We start from the raw sequence: 21899 nt of genomic DNA, 5'->3' as shown, positions 1-21899 counted from the left end.
TTAGTATATAAATATACCACTTCCAATTGTGAATTTCCCTATATGTCCTTCTTTATCTAGCTTAACAAGTTGTATTCTTATATGAGTTAACTTGTAATTTCCTTGTTTATCTTAAATAACTATAACTAATTACTTATTATTAACATAAGAGCATTAATATTCATTGAAAACATTGAATTCATTTCTACTTTTTCCATCTTGCGGTTCTACATGACTTCTTGTTTTTTTCCAAAGTTCGGTTAATTCTGGTCACTTTTTCACAAAATTTGAAAATCTCTGAGGATTTATTTTGATGGTTATTTTTCCAAATTATATAGTCTATATTTATTTTACTTTTAATAACCTTGCGGTTCTACATGGCTTATTCTTATTTTTTTTCAGATTTAAGTTAATTCTTGTCACTTTTCACGAGATTTGAAGATTATATCTTGGTCTCTAAGGATTTATTTTGATGATTATTTTGAGATCATCTATCCAAACTATATAGTCTATATTTATTTACTTTTATAACATTAATTTGTTTAATTTATTGGATCTTTTAGTGTTTCATTTTATTTTAGTGATTATCTATTTTCTCCTTTCTATGAGTTTTTTTACTTAATTATTTGATGTTACGCTAGTTTCTTTGATTTAATAATTCTTGTCACTTTTCACAAAATTTGAAGATTTTATCTTGGTCCCTAAGAATTTATTTTAATGGTTATTTTGAACTCCACTATCCAAACTATATAGTCTATATTTATTTTACTTTCATACATTAATTTGTTTAATCAATTGGATCTTTTGGTGTTTCATTTTATTTTAGTGATTATTTATTTTCCTCTTTCTATGAGTTTTTTTATTTAATTTTTTGATGTTACGTTAGTTCTTTGATTTAATTAGTTTAATTTATCGATAGTTTGTGTTTTGTTACCGTTTCTTTTCCTTCATCTTTTTTACAGTTCAGTTAATCTATATAATATATTTATCATTTTTCACAAATTATGAGATTATATTAGTTTCCAAAGATTTATTTTGATAGTTATTTTAAGTTCTCCTCTTCCGAATGATATATTAATCTATATTTATTTTAGTTTTGTTATATTAAGAACTTTTAACCTCATTGTTTAAATATTACTGATGTACCACACCACATTAATTAAGTCATGATTACTAATAAAAATATATTATTATTATTATTATTATTATTTGTTGGGTGCAATAATTGTCCATGCTTGGTAGAGCGATCGAACCGTGAAGCTTGAGTTGCTGTGCAGTTTAAAAGATTTGAGTTGCACCATTACCACCAACTATAGCTTCTGGTAAAGCGGTAAGCACTCAGTCCTACATTATTGCAATTCAACGAAGCGTATGTGTGGGTAAATGATTGTCACTATCACCTCCACTCAAAATTTTTCATGATGAAATAGTGGGGATAAAGTGTGGTTAGGATAGTATATCGGTTTGCTTTCGGATGAGATCATTTGATTTGTGATCGTGTATAACTCAGGTTAATATTATGTTAATTTAACTAAATTAATAACATGTTGTAAATTATTTGAGAAAAATAAATTTAAAGATTGAGATTGAAAATGATAGTAACCTTATATCATTATTTGGTTGAATTAACGACAAATATTACAAAATACCTTAATATGATACTTTATTTCATTTTAATTTCATAAATTATGATATTTATTTAATATCTCAATATATATCTCAAGCTTATACTTTTCTACAAGTTTCATTAAAATTGTGTCAGTAAATGTCATTTTTCTTATGATATTTTTCCAATAAAAATGAACACTACGTGCATGTAGATTCTATGTGTTTTTTGTCAAAAAAAAAATTTTATATTTTATTTACAGTATAATTTGATTAGTTTGATTTATTTCAACTTTATTCAAAAGAGAAAAAGTAAAGATAAATTAAAAAGAATGAAAATTATTTTCTATTTTTGAACTAAATTTATGATATAATCCTTAAAAAAAATTAATCAATATAATCTTTATAATAAATATGAATTATCATTTGTTGTAAATTACAATTTTACATATAATATTTTTTAACTGAGTATTATATATTTTATTTATATTTGTGTTTTACTATACATATTTATTTGAGTGATATTATGTTAAAATTTTATTTCACTGAAATTATTAATCACTAATATTAATTTAAATGATTGATTCTGATATAAAATTAATTATCTAGAATATGTATTCTTAAAAAAACATAGAAATTAAATAAAATCCGCAATGAGTTAAAATTTAGCAAAAACAAAAGTATATTTAACTTAATAAAAAGTTTAATAATTTTATTTTAACATTATTATGATACTTTAGTAACTTAAGAGAATTTTATTTGACGTTTGTCTATGTGTATTCCATTTAAGTACTTTTTAGTTTTGATTTTGGTATAATTCACTATTCTGTTAATTTTATTTTTATTGTTTTTCATTTTGAATGATAGTTGGATGAAAAATATTTTTACTGATTTATCATTTAAGAGAGCTGTCATTAAGTCGCGGATTGAAAAATGTCATATAAATAAGTGAATATATATGATTTATTGTCATGATGTATTTTTATGTATTGTGTTTTGATATATTTAAATTGATAAATACTTATACACATGATGTTAGTCGAACGATTTTAAACATTATATAATTCTCATTATTATCTTTTTCATTATTAGTCACCCACGTGCATCGCACGTGTACATTCCTAGTGCATTAAAATGTATAACATCATGCCGAAAGTTGTCTCACCTGTGAGATAATGGAACATAAAGAGGATCCTGTAGCCTGCATCACATCAACAACAGAGCATACAGCTGCCTTAATACTTTCAATATCTCCCTGTAAAAGAATAGATTGACTTTAATGACTATTGCATTATAAAATTGAATATGAAGAGCTAATCAGCTGAAATACCCTTGCTCCTCCAGTGACTGGTATACGGATGATACCAGCTTGCAGATCTTGGATGACCAAGGTTAATGAGTTGGCATGGTCTCTTTCGACCAAAGCCCACTGATCAAGACAAGTCAGCTGAGAAAGTTGCATTTTGAGTTAATAAATATCTAAACTAGCAGTTTCCTATAAATACAGAATGACGTGAGAAAAATATACAGTTCCATGCATATATGACCATTGTTTAGAATACATAAAAATCAGGAAAAACATGACCAATGGGAAATTAGTGCTGAGATGCCTATTAAGAGAGACATAATCTTTTAGAAGCTAAGCAAGTAAATCACTGAAAAACAACAGCAACTCCCACCATGCCAATGGGTTCATAACTGAAATCATCTGGTTAATAACAAAAAAAAAAGATTATCACCCTGATAAAGTTATGAAACCAATCATTAATTTCATAAACTCATTTCATGACTATTACAGTCGTCAATTGAATAAAAAACAATTCAGTAAGTAAAACAAGAAATACGGAACAATAATGGAATTATTCTCCCAAGAGTAATCTCTGTACAAATATATCTCCCTGTCTTCCCAGCAAAAGCTGGTCTAATTACTCGAAGTAACAGAATGAATCCCAACTCTCTCTCCTTTACATTTTATTTACCCCCTTCTACTCTTTTCTTCCTAATCCTGCTGGAATAAACAATTTTAATAATGGAACTATCATTATTCTTTAAGCCTACATTTCCCACATCTGTATCATTGACAACATTATTTGTAAGACTAATGCAAAAAAATCATTCAAGAGAACCAGAAATTTTGATAGCACATATGAGGAGATAAGATCATCTGTTTCTCATTCTCTAGAATAACCAAGAAATCGGAATTTAATGTGGTGACAACCTTGACATTCAGTTCACCTTTTCCATTAGGAAATTTTTATGAAACATATTAAATTGCACGTCTTTCAATTAATCGATAATGCAATTATTTGCTTTCTCAACAATTTTCAATATGTCAGAAGTTGCTATGTAGTGAGAACTATTTCCTGAGAAATTAAGTACTATTTGCAATAATTCCTTGGTGTGATGGCTATGTTTAACCATTCACTATTTTCCCTAAATTTTATTCCCGATGCAAATGATTTCTTGGAACATCTCCAGTTGCATCATGAAGCATGCACCAAATTAAACCAGGAGTTTTTCAATTGTCATAAGCAACTCATCAAGTTTTCTACTCTTAAAACTACTTGGTAGTGTCTGCCTTTTTCTCACTGCCAATATCATTTATCATCAATTTTTCTACTCTTCAAACTACTTGGTAGTGTCTCCTTTTTCTCACTGCCAATATCATTTATTCTGGAATTTTCCTAATCATATTCGTATTTCTGCCCTTCATTTGTTCACGAGAATATTGGCCTCTCTGTCCCTTCATATCCCGGAAAGACAAGAACATCTTAAGTTCTTGAGTAATTGAGTTGATAACCATCTCTTGTCTAACTAGGGTGTTCTATCTTTAGACACCAACAAAGTTTAGCATAAATATTCACCTGCTGTCCCCTTTCAGAACAATTGATCTTAGGCCCTGATTCATGCCTGATGTTAGATCCCTATAGAGGAACCAAGCCTTCAAAATTTCAGGGTCTCCGTAGCAGATGGTCTTCCAATTAAAGAGCCAGTATAGCATCGTCAGAGAAAGTATTCTCTGGTGGCAAGGCAATCTTTAAATTTACCTTTCACTTGACCCCTAGCCACTGCTATCATGAGAGCTACTTGTAGATTTTTATCAAGTCACTAAGATGTTTCAGTCTGTCAGCTTGTTTATTTCTGCCCAGGTAATATTCAAAACGTTGCCCCCTTTGTTCGAGAATCTCCATTTCTCTGAATCTGTCAATCTCTACAATTATCCTCATCCAAAACAACTGTGGGAACCTTTACTTCAAGATTCTTTATCAGCACGAAATATCTCTGTCAGACTATATAATTGTAAAAATATAGTTACGGGCCTGCTATCTTTATCAGCATGAAACTACTGTGCCTCGTGAGCGCAAAGGTAATATATGACATTTTATATTGAATTAACGGTGAAAAGTTAACTAAATAGGGGCATAAATCATCCTATACATAATCATGCAATTTGACTGATTCTGAAACGTCAACATGACAAGTCCCAAAGCTATTGACAAGTGTGAATCTTGATTCCAAAAGTTGAATAGTAAACCAGGATAAAATCCCTACGATGTTACCAAATAGCAATTTAATGCAAGGCATGCAGTGTCACCCACGTCTCCAAATTACGTATCATGTTTTCCTATACCCATCAGATATATTACCACACTCACGAATTTTTGGTACTCACAGCTATAAAGCCTATAATGCCTTTTCTGGATAAATAATGTGTTACAATAACCTACCAAGCATCAAATCAGGTCAAAACAAGATGCTTTGAAACTAACCCGCATTATTCAGGAAGAAATTTGAAAAACTCAAAACCGTTGACTCTAAGTCATTTACTACCATGAGAAAAAGAGAGGGATTACTTGACTGTCCGAAATTGAGTAAAGTTTCAGGATGAGCCTCAGCTGCTGAAGGTGTATCCTTTTTGCAGTTGCCAAGTCCAACATATATGCAATTTTCCTCCAAATGCTATACAATATTTTCTGCAATTGATGGGATTATGGCCACATGAAGATGAATTTAATTCAGAAGATAAAGGATAAAATAGCATCATCACTATCACCATCACCATTTAATTCATCTCATAATTAACTGTTTCGATGGTTAAGATTTGAGAGAACATGTAACACTTTTAGTTGAAAACAATCCAGTGAGTAGCCTCTACCAATTATAGAATATGTAATTCTGAGCAAATACAGTCAAAGCACGAAAACTGCAGTAAATTGTGCCGAAAGAGAAGAATTTGGAACTTGGTTTAAAAAATTTATACCTGAATCAGACGATGAAAAACGCATTGATTTTAAGTGAAACATTAAAAAATGCTTGCTAGAGTTTTATAGAGATAGACTCGAACCTCTGATTTTACTTTTAGTGATTGCAACACAGCATCACTTCTGGCATTTGCATAACGCCATTGTAAATGTCTATTGTACAACAACCGCAGCTGATGCACGTCTTCGATGTGATTTGCAGCCTTATTTCCTTTCTTAATATCAGCAATAAAGCTAAGAACAGAAGTTGAACTCTGAGGTTGTCGGGATGGGCCGGATGGCCTTGCCCGAACAGGACTGGGTCCTCTAGAAGAAGGCTTGCCAACCTTATTTGTAGCTGGACTTATCCCCCTAGACACAGGTGGCGATGGAGGGTGCAATCCAGAAGTTGGCAAAGATTGAGCTCTTGCTGCAGCGCACATCAATAGCGTTTTATCTGGTGAAATTGAAAAGGCAGACTGCGTCATCGTAGAACTATCATCAGATGAGCATCCATTCAACATAACTTTGCAACTGTCACAGCAAGTTCTTAACATTAACAAATCACTGGTAAATTTTTGTAAAGGTTTGCTAGTCCCATCCGAAGACAATCTCCTGGGGTAAGATTCAGACTTAATGGAATGGGATAAAAATACAGTTTTGCTTATCTTATCAGTCAGATTGATATTTCTCTTCAAAGCAGTAGAACTTGCCCTTCCGTTTACTCTTCTTGGCCATTGATGCTGATCCACCAGACAAGCAGGTATACTATCATTGGGTTTAGAATTCTCTGATTTGTCAGAAGACCTTTTTACTTTATTTGGAGTACTCGTTCTCACTGGCGTGGGTTTTCTTGAAGCAGCTAGTTCGGCCTGTTTATGAGCTATGTTTGATGAAGGCCTCAGAGCTCGGTCAGAGGGAATGTTTGAAACCGGTTTTTCTCTCTTGCTCATAGGGACAGATATGATATCAGATTTAAAAGAAATACTGAGACTCCGCATTGCAAATGGCCTTAAAGATTCCGGTAACTTATTGCCCACAATCTTTTTCGTGGCCAGTAGCATTTCTGAGGATGTATCCTGCACTGGCGTTGATGGACATGGACTGGGTGGTGATAATGGTCCAAGGGAGCGCTTTCTTTCTGCTGATACAGCCCTCTTTGGACCAGATACAGTTGAGGTTGGAGATGTCCAGCTGGTATTGGTCGAAGGGCAGCGTTTTGGTACAATGGACCGTGTGGGTGACTTGTACCTAGAACTAACTTCTCTGATTCGGGACCGGAGGTTTCCATGATTGTTAACAGCTCGAATCAATGGACGTTTGGTTGCATCTGACGTAGATTGCTTCTCTAATGCTTGCGGTACTTCACATGTGTCCATCCAAACTGCGCAAATCAGACCACATTGATGTCTTTCTCATATGTTATTTACGACCGTAAACATACTTTTCATCAGGCTTTCACAAAACCCGATCAATATATTATTAACCACACCAATTGCTCTAAAAGAAGGATAATTTCCGGGCTCATTATCTGCAACACATATTCGCAGTCAAAAGTGTGATGCTATAAATTGGAAAATGGATAAAGAAAAAGTAAAGTGCACCATGAAAAAGAGAATGATGGTCAAAAGAATACATCTTTAACGACACTCAGATCTCAACAACATCGAATTCGATAACTTCAATCAACAATTACAATTGTCTCTCCTAAGTCAATAAAACTAAACCCAACTAATGTCAAGACAGATCGCACACCTTGGCAAAAGTAAAGACAATGTAATCAAATGAAATAAGGAAAGCTAATACGAATTTTCGATTTACAATATCAAAAGTGGAAGACACAGTAAAATGAGTCCCTTTTTCAGACTTAGGGAAGCGTTGGAGAAGAAGAAGGGAAAAAAAAGTAGATTAAGAAATGGGAAAATATGTAGTATAAGAAAGACCCCTCACTTGCTTTTAGTTGTCATTTATATCTTACTTCCTTTTCTTCTTCCACTCTTTTGTTTATGGTCCCAAGCATTAGTCCCTCTCGCGGGAATGCCATGGTTAGCTGTGCTGGAGCTGCCTCCCAAACACAGTCCCCCCACCCCCACGGAATATACATACACGTAGAACTCACATTTAGAGCGTTGCTCTTGTCCCTCTGTCCTGTTCCTTCTTTCGCCTAACCAACCACTTTCCATAAAAAGGAAAAACGATAGCTGGAAGCCTGGAAGTAATATCTTCACTGAAAAAAACCCTACAGCCCCACATATATATATGCACAGAAAATTTAATAGTGTGAATCTTCTCACACACAATGCAATAAGAATATTTACAATAATGCAAACAAGGGAAATCAACTCAAAATAATTCTAGGAAAATGGGAACTAAACACGGTGGTCGGAGTCACGTGCGGGTAGAGATCATCGTCCGTCCTTGGAGATTAAAGTACTATTACAGATTACAGTCAAACAGTATTTTTAGCCATTCATATACATAATAATGTGTAAAACAACAATATTTCTTGACCAACCCCCCATTTCTTTATTTCCATTTCGCTGACGAAACAAAATTCGATGCGAACTTGATGAAAATATCGAGGAATTTTACATGAGAGAATACATATAAAGATGCTCTGTGCCTTGTCTTCTCAGATTTTGTTCCCAAATTTGAAAAATTATGTAGATTTCACGTAACAGCTTAAAAAATTACCTTACTCCAAGTTATGATTAAATGGTGAAATTGTCCAACAAAAGGAAAAAACCAAAAAAATCCTCATAATTTAAAATCCCCTTCATACTTATTAATTCAGCTTCCACCACTCAAAACCCTGGAAAATGAAACAAATTAAAGATCCCGTCCAAGCTTACTCATTATGAAAAGCAGCGATCGAGAATAACAAAAACGGCTTTTATCCAAACAAAAAAAAAAACCCAAACAAACAAACGGTGCAAAAGTGACGAATATAGACAAAAATTTGCAGAAATAATTGCTTCCATAATAAAATAAAATTAAACCAAAGACACAAGTTAAACATACATCAGCCGTAACCAGAAAACCCGTACTTCCCGGAAACGAAGATTAACCAAATTTCTGCGGAATCTGGAGCAATTTTGTAAACCATGAAGCACTTATAATTGTTTTTACAGTCGTTTTCCGAAGAAGAAAAAGTACGAAGAAAATTTGAAACAAGAATTTTCAGTTAATGAGCGTGAGAGGTTGACGAGCGAGACAGGAGACGAGGCGGAAGTTAATTTCGCGCCACCTAAATTTTATTTTATTGAACAACTCTTTTTGAGATGATCTCATGAATCTTTATCTGTGAGACGGTCAACCTTATCGATATTTACAATAAAAAATAATACTCTTAACATTAAAATTAATATTTTTTCATTGATGACCCAAATAAGATATTTGTCTCACAAAATACGACCCGTGAGACCGTCTCACACAAGTTTTTGTCTATTTTATTAATTAGAAAAACTTTAAATAAACTTTTCGTAATTAATTTTCTCTAATTTCGGGACTGAGTGATCACTGGTCGATTTATGGGGATTGGACTAGACAATAATATTTTCTGTGTGTAATGAATAATTTTATTTGATTTCGAATTTAGTTATAAAAAAAGTTGAAACATATTTTAATTTCAATTTGATTTCGATAAACTCGAATATCAATCAAATATTTTTTTAAGTCGATTCGAAAAATTCGTCAGTTTCCATGTGGCAAACTCGGATATTAGTTTATTTTTTTATTTTAATATCATTAGATCATATGAGTTTTTTATATTTTTATGAAAATTGGATATATGTTAATGACTCAAAAGCTAATATTTAACATCATAGAAGGAGAAATATTTTAGATATAACATGGAATAATCCGATATTACATAATTGACCTATTAATTCCCTTGATCGAGTCCCAAAGTGCAGTAATTTATTGCACAAATTTTTTTATTTAATCAAGTATAAATAATATTATACTACTAAATTTATTAAATATAATTTATATTTATTAATAAAATAAATAAACAGGGGTAAGTCTGATTAAAATGAAGAGTATGTCTCTTATGAGACGATCTCACGAATCTTTATCTGTGAGACGGGTCAATCCTACCGATATTCACAATAAAAAATAATATTTTTATCATAAAAAGTAATATTTTTTCATGGATGACCCAAATAAAAGATCCGTCTCATAAAATATGACCCGTGAGACCGTCTCACATAATTTTTCTCTAAAATGAAAGGTTTCGAATTTTCTATTGAAATTTATTTTATATAAAAATAAAATGCTGAAAATAATTAGATATTGACGAGGCCTTTGAAAATTTGGACAGGTGGTACATTTAATAATTACAAAATAAATCTAGCACGGATAAATATTTGTTGCACGAATGCAGCGTGTATATTTTATTTTATTGAGTAAATGTACAAGACATATTAATATCTTCCAATTATAAATCGTATAATAATAATAATACTAAAAATATACAAAAACTAAAATGACCAACCAATGTTTATGATCATTTTGCTGCATTTAAAATTTCACAAAAATTCGTATATGACTGTTTAACGGATCAATTATATAAGTAAAATATTTAATTCAATTTAACTCATGAAAAAATATTATTATTTTATGTCAAAAGTAATATTTTCGTCGTAAGTATGAACAGAATCGATCTGTCTCATAATTTTAAATTTGTGATGGTCTCACATGAGACATGCTGTCACATTTCACATGAGACATGCTATATTATACATTGCTCTTTTAGGGGTGTCAATTCGATTGGGTTGGGTCGGGTTGAGCATTAGTACTATTCAAAAATTGTCCAATCCGAACATGAGTCAACCCGAACCCTAACCCGATCAACTCGATTTTGATTTTTTTAAAGAAAAATAAATAAAATTCAAAAAATTTAATTTAAACACATAATACAAAATCTCCCTCATATATATGATTTAAATTTGAAAATCTAATGGTAGAAAAATAAAATATACTTATTAAATCAAATAAAAAATTGTTTAAAAAATAAAAGATGTTCAAATAAATATTAAACAATGAAAATTTATGATATAAATATACAATAAAAAAATTTTGAATATACAATATATAAAAATGTAGGCAATATTTATTAATTATATTTTTTTTAAAATTAAAATTTTCGACTTGACCTGAATCTAACCTAACTCGATCATTTTTTTCGAGTCAGCTATCGGGTTCAACCCGATCTGACCCGAACCCAAAAATCTCAAACACAAACATGATTTTTTTCGGGTTGAAACTTGTCGGANTCATTATTAGTCACCCACGTGCATCGCACGTGTACATTCCTAGTATTCATAAATGCATGACTAGGCATCTCATTTTGAACACCATTGTTATTGTTGTTTTCACAATTATTGGACATGGAATCATTCAGAAGGGACAGTAGTGATGCACCTTTTCAACCTCTTGATTCATCTAGGAAGGAGGATGAAGAATTCGAATTACAGTGGGCTGCCATCGAGAGATTACCCACGTTCCAACGACTCAGGACATCAGTGTTTGATATTAGTCAAGAAACTACAAAAACTGATGCTGAGATTGAAGGGAAAAGAATTGTCAATGTTGCTAAGCTTGGAGCACTTGAACGACGCCTTTTTGTGCAGAAGCTAATAAAGAACGTCGAGAAAGACAATCTGAGGCTGCTTAAAAGAATAAGAGAACGAATAGACAGGTATCATCTTAAATCTTAATGTGATGCTTTACTAACTATCATCTACTCTTGTAAATAGAAATTTTTAAGACTTTTTTTACCGTAAATACGTAACCGAATGGGATCTGTCATATTGTTGGGCTAACATGAAATCTTGCTACATAGAGTTGATGTAAAGTTACCTGCAATCGAGGTGAGGTTCAGACATCTTTCTGTGGAAGCCAAGTGTCGAGTAGTTGATGGAAAGCCACTGCCAACACTCTGGAATTCTCTTGCAAGCATGCTTCCGGTAAGTACTTTTGACAGTCCTGAGAAAAGAAACGCCACATAAGGAAAACATATGCTTTTTTCAAGTCCATATATCTCAGATCTAGCCAGGGACTTGTTCAACTTAAGTTTTGCTATGTTTTCATTGTTTAAATAGGTTTGGAAGGCTTTCGGGTGCCAGTCTCAGGAAGCCAGGATAAGCATCTTGAAAGGCATCAGTGGCATCATCAAGCCATCAAGGTAAGGAGTACTCAAGTATATATATTTCAATTGTTACCTTGGACAAGATGATAAAATAACAGGTTTCTAGGACATAATGATGATTAGTCGTTTAAAAGAGCTGGACAATTGAAAGAACAGTGGCTGTCCCTGAAGTGCAACCAGGCTTTATACTTGCTATAATTTATTTTTGCAGAACATATCCAGTGAAACTAATGCTAACTGTGAAACAAGAACTAAGAAGTGATACATGTTTCATAATCAATCAAATATGATATTTGCAGGCTTACTCTCATTCTTGGTCCCCCAGGCTGCGGAAAAACTACACTGCTGAAGGCTCTTGCTGGAAAGTTGCAAGATCCTCTCAAGGTTGGGTTAAAGAGTCTTGTATCTCAATCGAAAATACGGAACATAGAGTTCAATACTAGGTGTATGCCAACTTATGGATCTCAGTGAATTCATATTTCAATTGACTGAGTGAGTGATGCCAGCAGTGTGCTTGTGATATTTTCTCGTCAAAACATCTTACCGTATTTGTGTATCACTCAGCTTTTGCAAGGATTTAGTAAACCATACCTCTATTATAAAAGATATATGAATAGTCGAACCAAGGCCTCCACCCTTTATTCTTTCGGATAAAACCTACCCCATGATTCATATTATCGCAAGGTCCACTAGTCATTATCACTCGTTCGAGTGCGGTGTAAATTGCCAAACACATCTTATAAGCTCATAGAGCTTATTTTTTCTAAAGAATCTGGCAGCTTCTCTGTTCTTTTCCTCCTGTCATAGAGCTTGTAGCCAGCCACCTTTTAAAATTCTACTCAATTTCCAAATTCTGCATCAGGAAACAGATAAGGCAAACCATTCACAAAGTTTTAAAGAAATCATTTTCATTTTTTTTCTTGAAAAGAATATGAGAAAATTAGAATGCAAAGACTGCATGTGACGTATGAGCCTGTTTAACTATACCTCATATAACAAGAAAAACCTAAAATCAGAATCATTAATGGCCTACAATAAGTGTAATTACTTCTGGGGATTGAAAGGATTATGGTACTAGTGTTGCACTATGAATTATAAAATGGGGGGAGTGTTAAAAAATGTGGCAAGCCCAAGAAGTTGCTGCACAGACACATATTTTTTGTCAATTTATCAAAGAATCAACAATAACACGTGATCATTGATGATTCATTCACTCAAGGCAACTTTAACTAACATTGTTTATGGTATCCCAATTTGCAAGTTACAGGTTACAGGAGAAGTTTCATACAACGGTTATGAACTCCGTGAATTTGTTCCGGAAAAAACATCGGCTTACATAAGCCAATATGATATCCATGTGCCGGAGATGACGGTGAAGGAAACAATTGATTTTTCTGCACGTTGTCAAGGGGTTGGAAGTAGAGGAGGTCCTGAAACTTTACCATCCACCAACCTCTTCTTTTGCTGCTTCTTTCTTTTTTCCCCTTTCAGATTAATAAGTCCATTGGACCACATGGGCTGACTTATTCTACCCTGTAGATATCATGCAAGAATTGAGCAAAAGAGAGAAAGCAGCAGGCATTATACCTGATCCAGATATTGACACCTACATGAAGGTAATAGTGGGTGCGATTAGGTGTTTTATATGCTAGTATAGATTTCAATGAATTTAATATACCAAAGTTAATGCTTTAACAGGCAATTTCAATCGAGGGTCAAAGAAGAAATCTTCAGACAGATTATGTGCTGAAGGTTAGTTCTCGTTCGAGGAAAATTAGCTTAATGTTTAGAAATGCAAAGAATACATCACATATCACAGATAACATATACTATTTTTTGATTGGACAGATCCTTGGAATGGATATGTGCTCTGATGTCATTGCTGGGGATGCAATTCAAAGAGGAATTTCAGGTGGACAGAAGAAAAGATTGACTACAGGAGAAATAATTGTTGGTCCAATGAAAGCATTATTTATGGACGAAATATCCACAGGCCTAGACAGTTCCACAACCTTTCAGATAGTGACCTGTCTTCAGCAACTTGCTCACTTGACTGATGCAACCATTTTAATTGTGTTGCTTCAACCAGATCCGGAAACGTTTGAACTCTTCGATGATGTTTTATTAATGGCAGAAGGCAGACTTATCTATCAAGGGCCTCGCAGTGAGGTCCTTCAGTTTTTCGAGAATTGTGGATTCAAATGTCCAGATCGGAAGAGCGCAGCAGACTTCCTTCAGGAGGTGCACGACATATTGTTTAACACTGTTTACAATTTGTGAAGTGGTTTAACGAATGTGTTAAATGATAATTTTCAGGTAATATCAAGAAAAGATCAATCTAGGTACTGGTGTAGATCATATGATACTTATAGTTACATCTCAGTGAGTCAGTTCTGTGAGCTGTTTGAAACCAGCTACCTTGGAGAACGATTAAACCAGGAGCTCTCTAAGCAATACGACAAATCCCAATCCCATGAAAATGCTTTATCATTCAGCACTTGTACCATCAGCAAATGGGAATTGTTCAAAGCTTGTATGGCCAGAGAAGTGCTTCTCATGAAGCGGAATATCCCTTTATACGTGTTTAAAACAGTACAGGTAACCTCGATGTAACAAAGACCATAACCATTAATTTAACCGCGAGAACTTTCAATCTAAAACAGATAATTCCCTAACATCTTCCAGCTGATCATCATTGCCTTCATAACAATGACAATATTCATGAGTACTCGAATGATTATCGACTTGAAACATGCAAACTACGTGATGGGTTCTCTGTTCTATACACTCATCAGGCTTATGACAAATGGAGTTGCAGAGCTAGCAATGACGGTTTCAAGACTCCCAGTGTTCTACAAACAAAAGGCATTTTGTCTGTATCCAGTATGGGCGTATTCAATCCCAGCTTCTGTTATCAAGATTCCACTTTCACTTCTTGACTCCATTATATGGACATCAATGACATACTATGTGATTGGATATTCTCCTGAAGTCGAGAGGTAAGTCAATTGTAAGCTCTAACATGCACTAGATCCGTTACTTAAATTGTTGATTTCTCTTGTCTATGTGTTCCACACATTACTTTCCATCCCTCTAGGTTCTTCTGCCAAATTCTCCTACTATTTTTGGTACATGGAACGTCAACATCTCTCTGTAGACTCATAGCATCAATCTTCAAAAGTATGGTTGTTGCAACGACTTTCGGTTTATTAACATTAGTGGTTATGTTCTTGTTTGGAGGTTTCATTATTCAACGATGTAAGTCATCTCCATCTCACGCTACGACAAATTTAAGTTATATTCCTAAAGAAGATTCTGTTTATGCAGCCTCTCTACCACCATGGTTGAGATGGGGATTCTGGGTATCTCCAATGACATATGGGGAAATAGGGATTTCACTAAATGAATTCCTTGCTCCACGCTGGCAAAAGGTTAACAAAAGAAAAGCATCAAGGCTATAATACATGAAACAAACTTGAAGTTTTAACAAACCAATTCGTTTCTGCAGGTCAGCCTGGGAAACACAACTCTAGGACAGACTATCTTAGCTGGGCATGGGATGGATTTCGGTGGATACTTTTATTGGATATCAGTAGGGGTATTATTTGGATTCATGATAATGTTTGACATTGGTTTTGTATTAGCCTTGACTTACCTAAAAGGTATGTTCCCCTCACAAGTATATATCAAAAAATCCTCAGATATTTACTGATGAACACAGCAAAATTCAGCTCCAGGGGCAGTTCAAGCCATTATTTCTAAAGACAAGTTACTACATCTTAAAGCAAGAGAAAATCATAAGTCATTCTTGGAAAATGATTCAACTGAAGCCTCTTATCCTTCAGATTCCTCCAAAATCCAAGGGTCAGTTAATCATAAAACAAACACAAACAGAATGGACATCTCTGTCCAAGAAATGGCAGATCAAGTGTCTACCATCAAAGGAAACATGATCCTACCATTCCAGCCACTGACTATGGTATTTCAAGGAGTGCAATATTTTGTTGATACACCCAAGGTAACATCTGTAACTTTCAAAACCTCGCATTCTTATGTTTAATGATTTTTTAATTTCCTTGTGAGAAATAACACCCGCTTTGCAAATCCAGGACAGTATTTTAGTTCATAACCAACTTGCATATGCACAGGAAATGAGAGAGAGTGGTTTCGACCATAGAAAACTTCAACTGCTTCATGATATGACTGGTGCATTCAGGCCTGGAATCCTAACAGCACTAATGGGAGTCAGCGGTGCTGGGAAAACAACTCTCATGGATGTTCTTTCTGGAAGAAAAAATGGTGGAACTGTGGAAGGAGATAAAAGAATTGCAGGATATCCCAAAGTTCAGAAAACATTTGCTAGAATATCGGGTTACTGTGAGCAGTATGACATACATTCCCCACAAATTACAGTCGAAGAATCTGTGATGTACTCGGCTTGGTTGAGATTACCAACACAGATTGATCCAGAAAGCAAACATGTATGATAATTCTATTTATTATTATTTTTATTAAAGATAAATTTTGATATGACAGAATTTTAAACTAAAAAATAACAAATAGTTCTGCATGGATCCACTAGACTCCACTGCATAACTGATATTTAAGGTCTAAGCCCAATTAATAACCATAGATTAGTACAAAACTAGAAAGAAATATATTAGATACAGAACTGGCAGGGTGGTTGTTCAGACACTGTACGCATTCTTGTCACTCCAATGTTATGCATACAAACAATGATTCTCATGACTAAACCTATCAAAGAAACGAAGAGTTTGTTTTAACAGTCGTAGTAGCTCAATGTTTCCAGTCATTAATTACAGGATACAGAGTGCAGATTCACACCATCCAATAGTCAATTTGTTTAGGAACTCTGCATTTTTCTCGTGTAGAAATATTTTTAGTATCAAATGTGAGTACCTATAAGGTTTCAGCTGTAAACATTTGAGTCAATACTAACAATTTAATGTGATGGGTGAACAAAAAAATCGACTCACAACTCATAAAATCTGCTTTCCAAACTAACTTCTGCTTGCACATTTGATTACTAATACAAGGGTACTGCAGTTTTGAAACCAATCTGAAGTACATGCATCTATGACTATTCACAAGATAGTTCAGGATTTCATCCACAAAGCAATCAGCTTTAGTGTAGGTAAAAGAGTGATAGTCATAATGAAGGAAAATTTCCTTACATATGGCAAGATTTTAACTGAATATGATAAACCTGAGAATATGAGCACATGAAATCTTGAAGCGTCAATGTGTACATGATGCAGGAATTTGTTAAGGAAGTCATCAGCATGATTGAGCTTGATGAAATCAAAGATTTCATTGTTGGCATTCCTGGACAAAATGGGCTTTCTACTGAGCAGCGGAAGAGGCTAACCATTGCAGTGGAGCTTGTTTCCAATCCATCAATCATTTTCATGGATGAGCCGACATCGGGTTTAGATGCCAGAGCAGCAGCTATTGTCATGCGCACAGTTAAAAAAATAGTTGCCACAGGAAGAACCACGGTTTGTACCATTCACCAACCAAGCATCGATGTTTTTGAAGTATTTGATGAGGTACACATACGTCAGTTTCATTTGAATCGAAGTTGTTCATTTTGTCAGATATGGGCAGTGGAAACTGTTCTTACTATGTCTGATAAAGATATTATAAATACTAATCCACTTACGAAGAAAACATGGCAAATTCAAGAAGGAAACTGTCCTTGTTTAATCTTTGCAGTTGATTCTAATGAAAATGGGAGGGAAAATCATCTATTCTGGAGAGTTGGGTTACCATTCCCATAAACTTATAGAATATTTTGAGGTATGAAAGTTTCAAACACTCTGATTTTTTTATGCAGCAGCAATTTACTTCAAGCACGATAGAGCATTTCCCTTCAGGTCTCCTGGAAATTAAGTGTGTTCAGACTTAAAGATGAACTTAGTCTCTAGCAGTCAGCCAGAATAGCATTTGAGTTAGATAAATCACACAAAATATTTCTCCAAATATAAGAAGACGAGACTAAGTCTCCTGATAAAATTCTATGGGGGAAAAAGATTATCAAATCATCTCATATGCAAGCCCTTTTTGCTATTTGAATATCATTGTATCTTTAAGCTTCTCATTTTTTCTGGTGCATAATGATTCCATATGTTTGGCCTCTACCAGAGAATTCCGCAGTTACAAAAGATAAGAAACAATTATAATCCTGCAACATGGATGTTAGAGGTTACCTCTACATCAGTAGAAGAAGAGCTTGGATTAGACTTTGCTAAAATTTACAAGGAGTCAACACTTTATCAGTAAGTTGATAAATGTATTCGAGGGAAGTATGTGATTGCTGCATTATTCATATCCCTGCTAACTGTAGTCTTTCCCTTATAATGGGCCTTCATACATTGCCACAGGGAAACAATGAATACTGTAAGGCAGCTGAGTGAACCACAAACAGGTTCAAAAGACTTGCATTTTCCAACTCAGTATCCACAGAACGGTTGGGAACATTTCAAGGCTTGCCTTTGGAAACAGTGTCTGTCGTATTGGAGAAGCCCAGAATACAACTTGGCGCGCTTCCTTTTCATGATTGTTGCGGCATTATTCTTTGGAGCGATATTTTGGCAGAAGGGGCAAGACATGTAAGTTCTTTTATTTTATGTGATTTTGCATGAACACGGATCATCATTCTATCTCTTTTATTTTATTACCAATTTTCATTTCAACTGATTAGTCCCAAGTACCAATGCCAAGCCAGCAAGCCCTCTACTAAGGGATCGCGACATGGCCATGTTCCCAAACCAAAAGGAACTCAAGCACACTTTAGTCTCGATAATTAGAGTAATAAAATTTATAAAATTCTCCATCGACTAAAAATCTTCATTGTGTAGTTATCATCAAAACTTACTCTCGCCTCATGATTGATGATCACTTTTCTTAATGTTTTGAAATATGAATAATCATTCGGAGACTTGTATGACTGAATTGATTTGTTATGAACATACGATACTTTTCTGTACATAAAGTTCAATTTACTAACGAGAAAATGGCTCTCCCCATGATATTTTTGCATTTCTTTTTCAAGAAACAACGAGCAAGATTTCCTTAACATTCTTGGATCAATGTATCTCGCGGTCATCTTCTTGGGCATAAATAACTGTTCATTAGTGCTTCCATATGTTGCAACCGAACGAACAGTTTTTTATCGAGAGAGATTTGCTGGGATGTACTCATCAATGGCCTACTCACTAGCACAGGTCAGATGCCATCACATTAAACTTTACTTTCACAATAGTGGACTGTCGTTTTTTAAAATCAATCGTACCTTGATGTTGCAGGTAACAATAGAATTACCATATGTATTTATGCTAGCAGCTCTCTATGTGACCATCATATATCCATCGGTTGGATATTATGCATCAGTCAGCAAGGTGCTCTGGTGTTTCTACACTACATTCTGCACGTTTCTGTACTTTATTTACCTCGGGATGCTTATAATTTCACTAACGCCAAGTCTCCAAGTAGCATCCGTGATGGCAACAGCAGTCTACACTATATGGAGTCTTTTCTCGGGTTTTCTACTGCCAGGACCGGTAAGGATTTTTATCTTTTCTCAGAATAGTTGACTGTATAAATTGGCTAGAGCCCCATAGAACTTGTATAGTCCTCAGAAAACAGGAAAACAAAGACCAATACTTGGGGAATCCCTCGGAAATTTTGAATTCTTGATCCTACCAAACATTTCGAATTTCACCGCCCTTTTGGCTTCAGTCTGTAATTCAAATGTGAAGTGTGAAGAACAAAGAATTCCAAGACAAATATAGCCTCCAAACTCGTATTTTCATTTCATTTTACTTGCTATGGAGGATAGAGTAAATAAGTAAAGAAGAAGATGCCAACTATCCATTCATCCCTGCTATGCCACAACAACGAGTTTAACCTTATGCAGAACTTCCCAGTTCCCATTAGTTTGTTAATCAATCAATGGAAGGTTAGATGTGCTGTCTTATGGCAAGTAAATGATTTTCACAGTTTCTAACAAGGAGCCAATGCAACTATGTGGAATTGGGCTTCCTCCAATTCCAACCTGTTAATCTACGACATGCCTAAATCAAATCAAATAGTAACACCAAATTTTACTCAATCCACTGCATTTTACTATAAAGAGTAACCATCAAAGGTGATAAAACTACACAACATTCAATGTAGCCAATCTAACTTTAGCTTACTCTCACCCATTTTTTGCATATTTCTTGTTCATTTAGCAGTGCTTTATACAAAATGCAGGAAATTCCTATATGGTGGAGTTGGTGCTATTGGATCTCTCCGTCGTCATGGTCCCTGAATGGTCTGCTGACATCACAATATGGAGACTTGGATGTAGACATAGTAATGTTTGGAGAAGTCAAATCTGCAAAAACCTTTCTGAAAGAATACTTCGGGTTTCGACATGATCGTTTATGGATAGTAGCAGTTGCACTGCTCGGTTTTCCTGCTCTTTTCGCCTCTCTGTTCGCATTTTTCATGGGGAGACTGAACTTCCAGAGGAGGTAAAGAAACGATGAAAGAAAGAGTGGCCCCTGTTATATATAGGCTAGTGTTTCTCTCTACACAGCATGCATGGTGATCATAAACTTCTCCAAGGTGGTCCTGTTTAGAATACGCCCATAAGTTTAGGTTACAATCAAATAATTTCATGAAAACGCTAGTATTCTTCCTCTCTTGACAATACACTAGTGAACATTGGACATGCGAATAGCATGTTAGATACATACATAAGAAATGTTAACATAAAATACAACTTCCTATATAGTAAATTTACGTGTGAAGCATAGTGATTAGAGTAATTTTTGTTTAAATGGCATTTTTAGGGTATAGATTACTAACAACTAACACAATCACGTTAAGTCTTGGTAGATGTTACTCATATGGGTAGTGTCTTTATTCACTCAGTACATGACACGTGTGTTGAGAAATGAATCATGATCACTCATACATACATCATGGTTGAATGAATTGTCGTGATATATCTACGATACGCGAGCACATGTATCGTGGATGCTAGAAAGGCATTTTTTTGGTCATTATTATTATTCTTCTAGAACTTGAACACATCTCTTATTTAAAAAACTTAGACTTGAGAACATATATCAAAAATAGAATTGAAGTTCAAGTTCAATAATTTGAAATATATATCACTCTAAAATGGTGAATCAACCAACAAATTTTTTATTTGTAAAACATTATGTAATTTATCTTTAAAAAAAATTATATTATTTTTGTTGTTTTTAAAAATTTTCATTATTTATTTAAATATGTGTTGATTTAGCTTTCGAAAAAATAAAAATAAAAATGTATGTGTATCGATCCACTTATTTTGTATTTTATTTTTACTAGTAATATAATTAAGATAAAAAATTAATAATGATAGTGTGATAATTAATGAATTTGTGATTTTTCTTATTATTTTTTTTTTTGCAAAATAAATTTTAAACATACAGAAAATGAAGACAAAACAAATGTTATAAACTAAGTAACGATTTCAAATGTTTGGTAAAGCAAACATCATTTTTTAAAATATTTCCATATAAATCCTATGTAAAACACAAATCTTAGATCAAATTAATAATCAAAATTCAATTATTATTTATTATTGTTATTTGACAATAAATCCACTATTTAAAATTTTTATTGATAGTTGGAGTATGCAATCAAGAATTTGCTACTTAAATTTCTTGAATTTTTGCTCTTTAAATTTTTTAAAGCATATTCTTTTATTTATTAAAATATATATTTGTTTAGTTTTCAAAATAAAAATATGTATGTGTATCGATTCACTAATTTAAAATAATGTATCTTTCAAATTATTGAATTTGAGTTTCAACACTTATTCATCCCATAAAATTTTAAACAAATCCGAATTTTTTTTTTGA

The 21899-nt window shown here is 33.7% G+C and overlaps 2 protein-coding genes across 9 annotated transcripts in view; one reads left to right on the top strand and one right to left on the bottom strand.

Moving 5' to 3' along the window:
• The window catches only part of LOC140983747 (AUGMIN subunit 8-like), a 12070-nt gene extending 3025 nt beyond the window's left edge, over positions 1-9045 (bottom strand). For 2 of the 7 annotated variants that reach the window (XR_012176500.1, XM_073450880.1), the window contains exons 1-4: positions 5930-7747; positions 5439-5558; positions 2915-3031; positions 2750-2839 (exon numbers count right to left, since the gene is read on the bottom strand). Coding sequence is in view for 1 of the 7 variants with exons in the window: in XM_073450880.1 (XP_073306981.1) it covers positions 2750-2839; positions 2915-3031; positions 5439-5558; positions 5930-7204 (1602 nt within the window). In the remaining 6 variants the exon portion in view is untranslated. The other 5 variants (XR_012176502.1, XR_012176504.1, XR_012176506.1 and 2 more) reach the window with 5 other exon arrangements.
• A 2105-nt stretch (positions 9046-11150) lies between these two features.
• LOC140983736 (pleiotropic drug resistance protein 3-like) lies at positions 11151-20560 on the top strand. 2 transcript variants are annotated; one of them, XM_073450863.1, is made up of 22 exons: positions 11151-11526; positions 11671-11794; positions 11930-12012; positions 12276-12360; positions 13244-13403; positions 13516-13592; positions 13675-13728; positions 13825-14217; positions 14293-14574; positions 14662-14975; positions 15074-15234; positions 15304-15407; positions 15485-15638; positions 15708-15994; positions 16125-16457; positions 17256-17546; positions 17713-17796; positions 18142-18275; positions 18381-18608; positions 19052-19223; positions 19305-19559; positions 20254-20560. In XM_073450863.1, exons 1-22 carry the CDS (start codon positions 11216-11218, stop codon positions 20518-20520), a joined length of 4353 nt encoding a protein of 1450 aa, XP_073306964.1. In that variant the 5' UTR covers positions 11151-11215; the 3' UTR covers positions 20521-20560. The 2 variants fall into 2 exon arrangements, with proteins under 2 accessions (XP_073306964.1, XP_073306955.1); XM_073450854.1 differs by having other exon boundaries at positions 13238-13403.
• The last annotated feature ends 1339 nt before the right edge of the window (positions 20561-21899 follow it).

The sequence above is a fragment of the Primulina huaijiensis genome, chromosome 1 (assembly GCF_012295235.1).
Source record: "Primulina huaijiensis isolate GDHJ02 chromosome 1, ASM1229523v2, whole genome shotgun sequence".
Taxonomy (NCBI): Eukaryota; Viridiplantae; Streptophyta; class Magnoliopsida; order Lamiales; family Gesneriaceae; genus Primulina; species Primulina huaijiensis.
The sequence above is the reverse complement of the archived record's forward strand: the minus strand, read 5'-3'. Positions and strand labels throughout refer to the sequence as shown.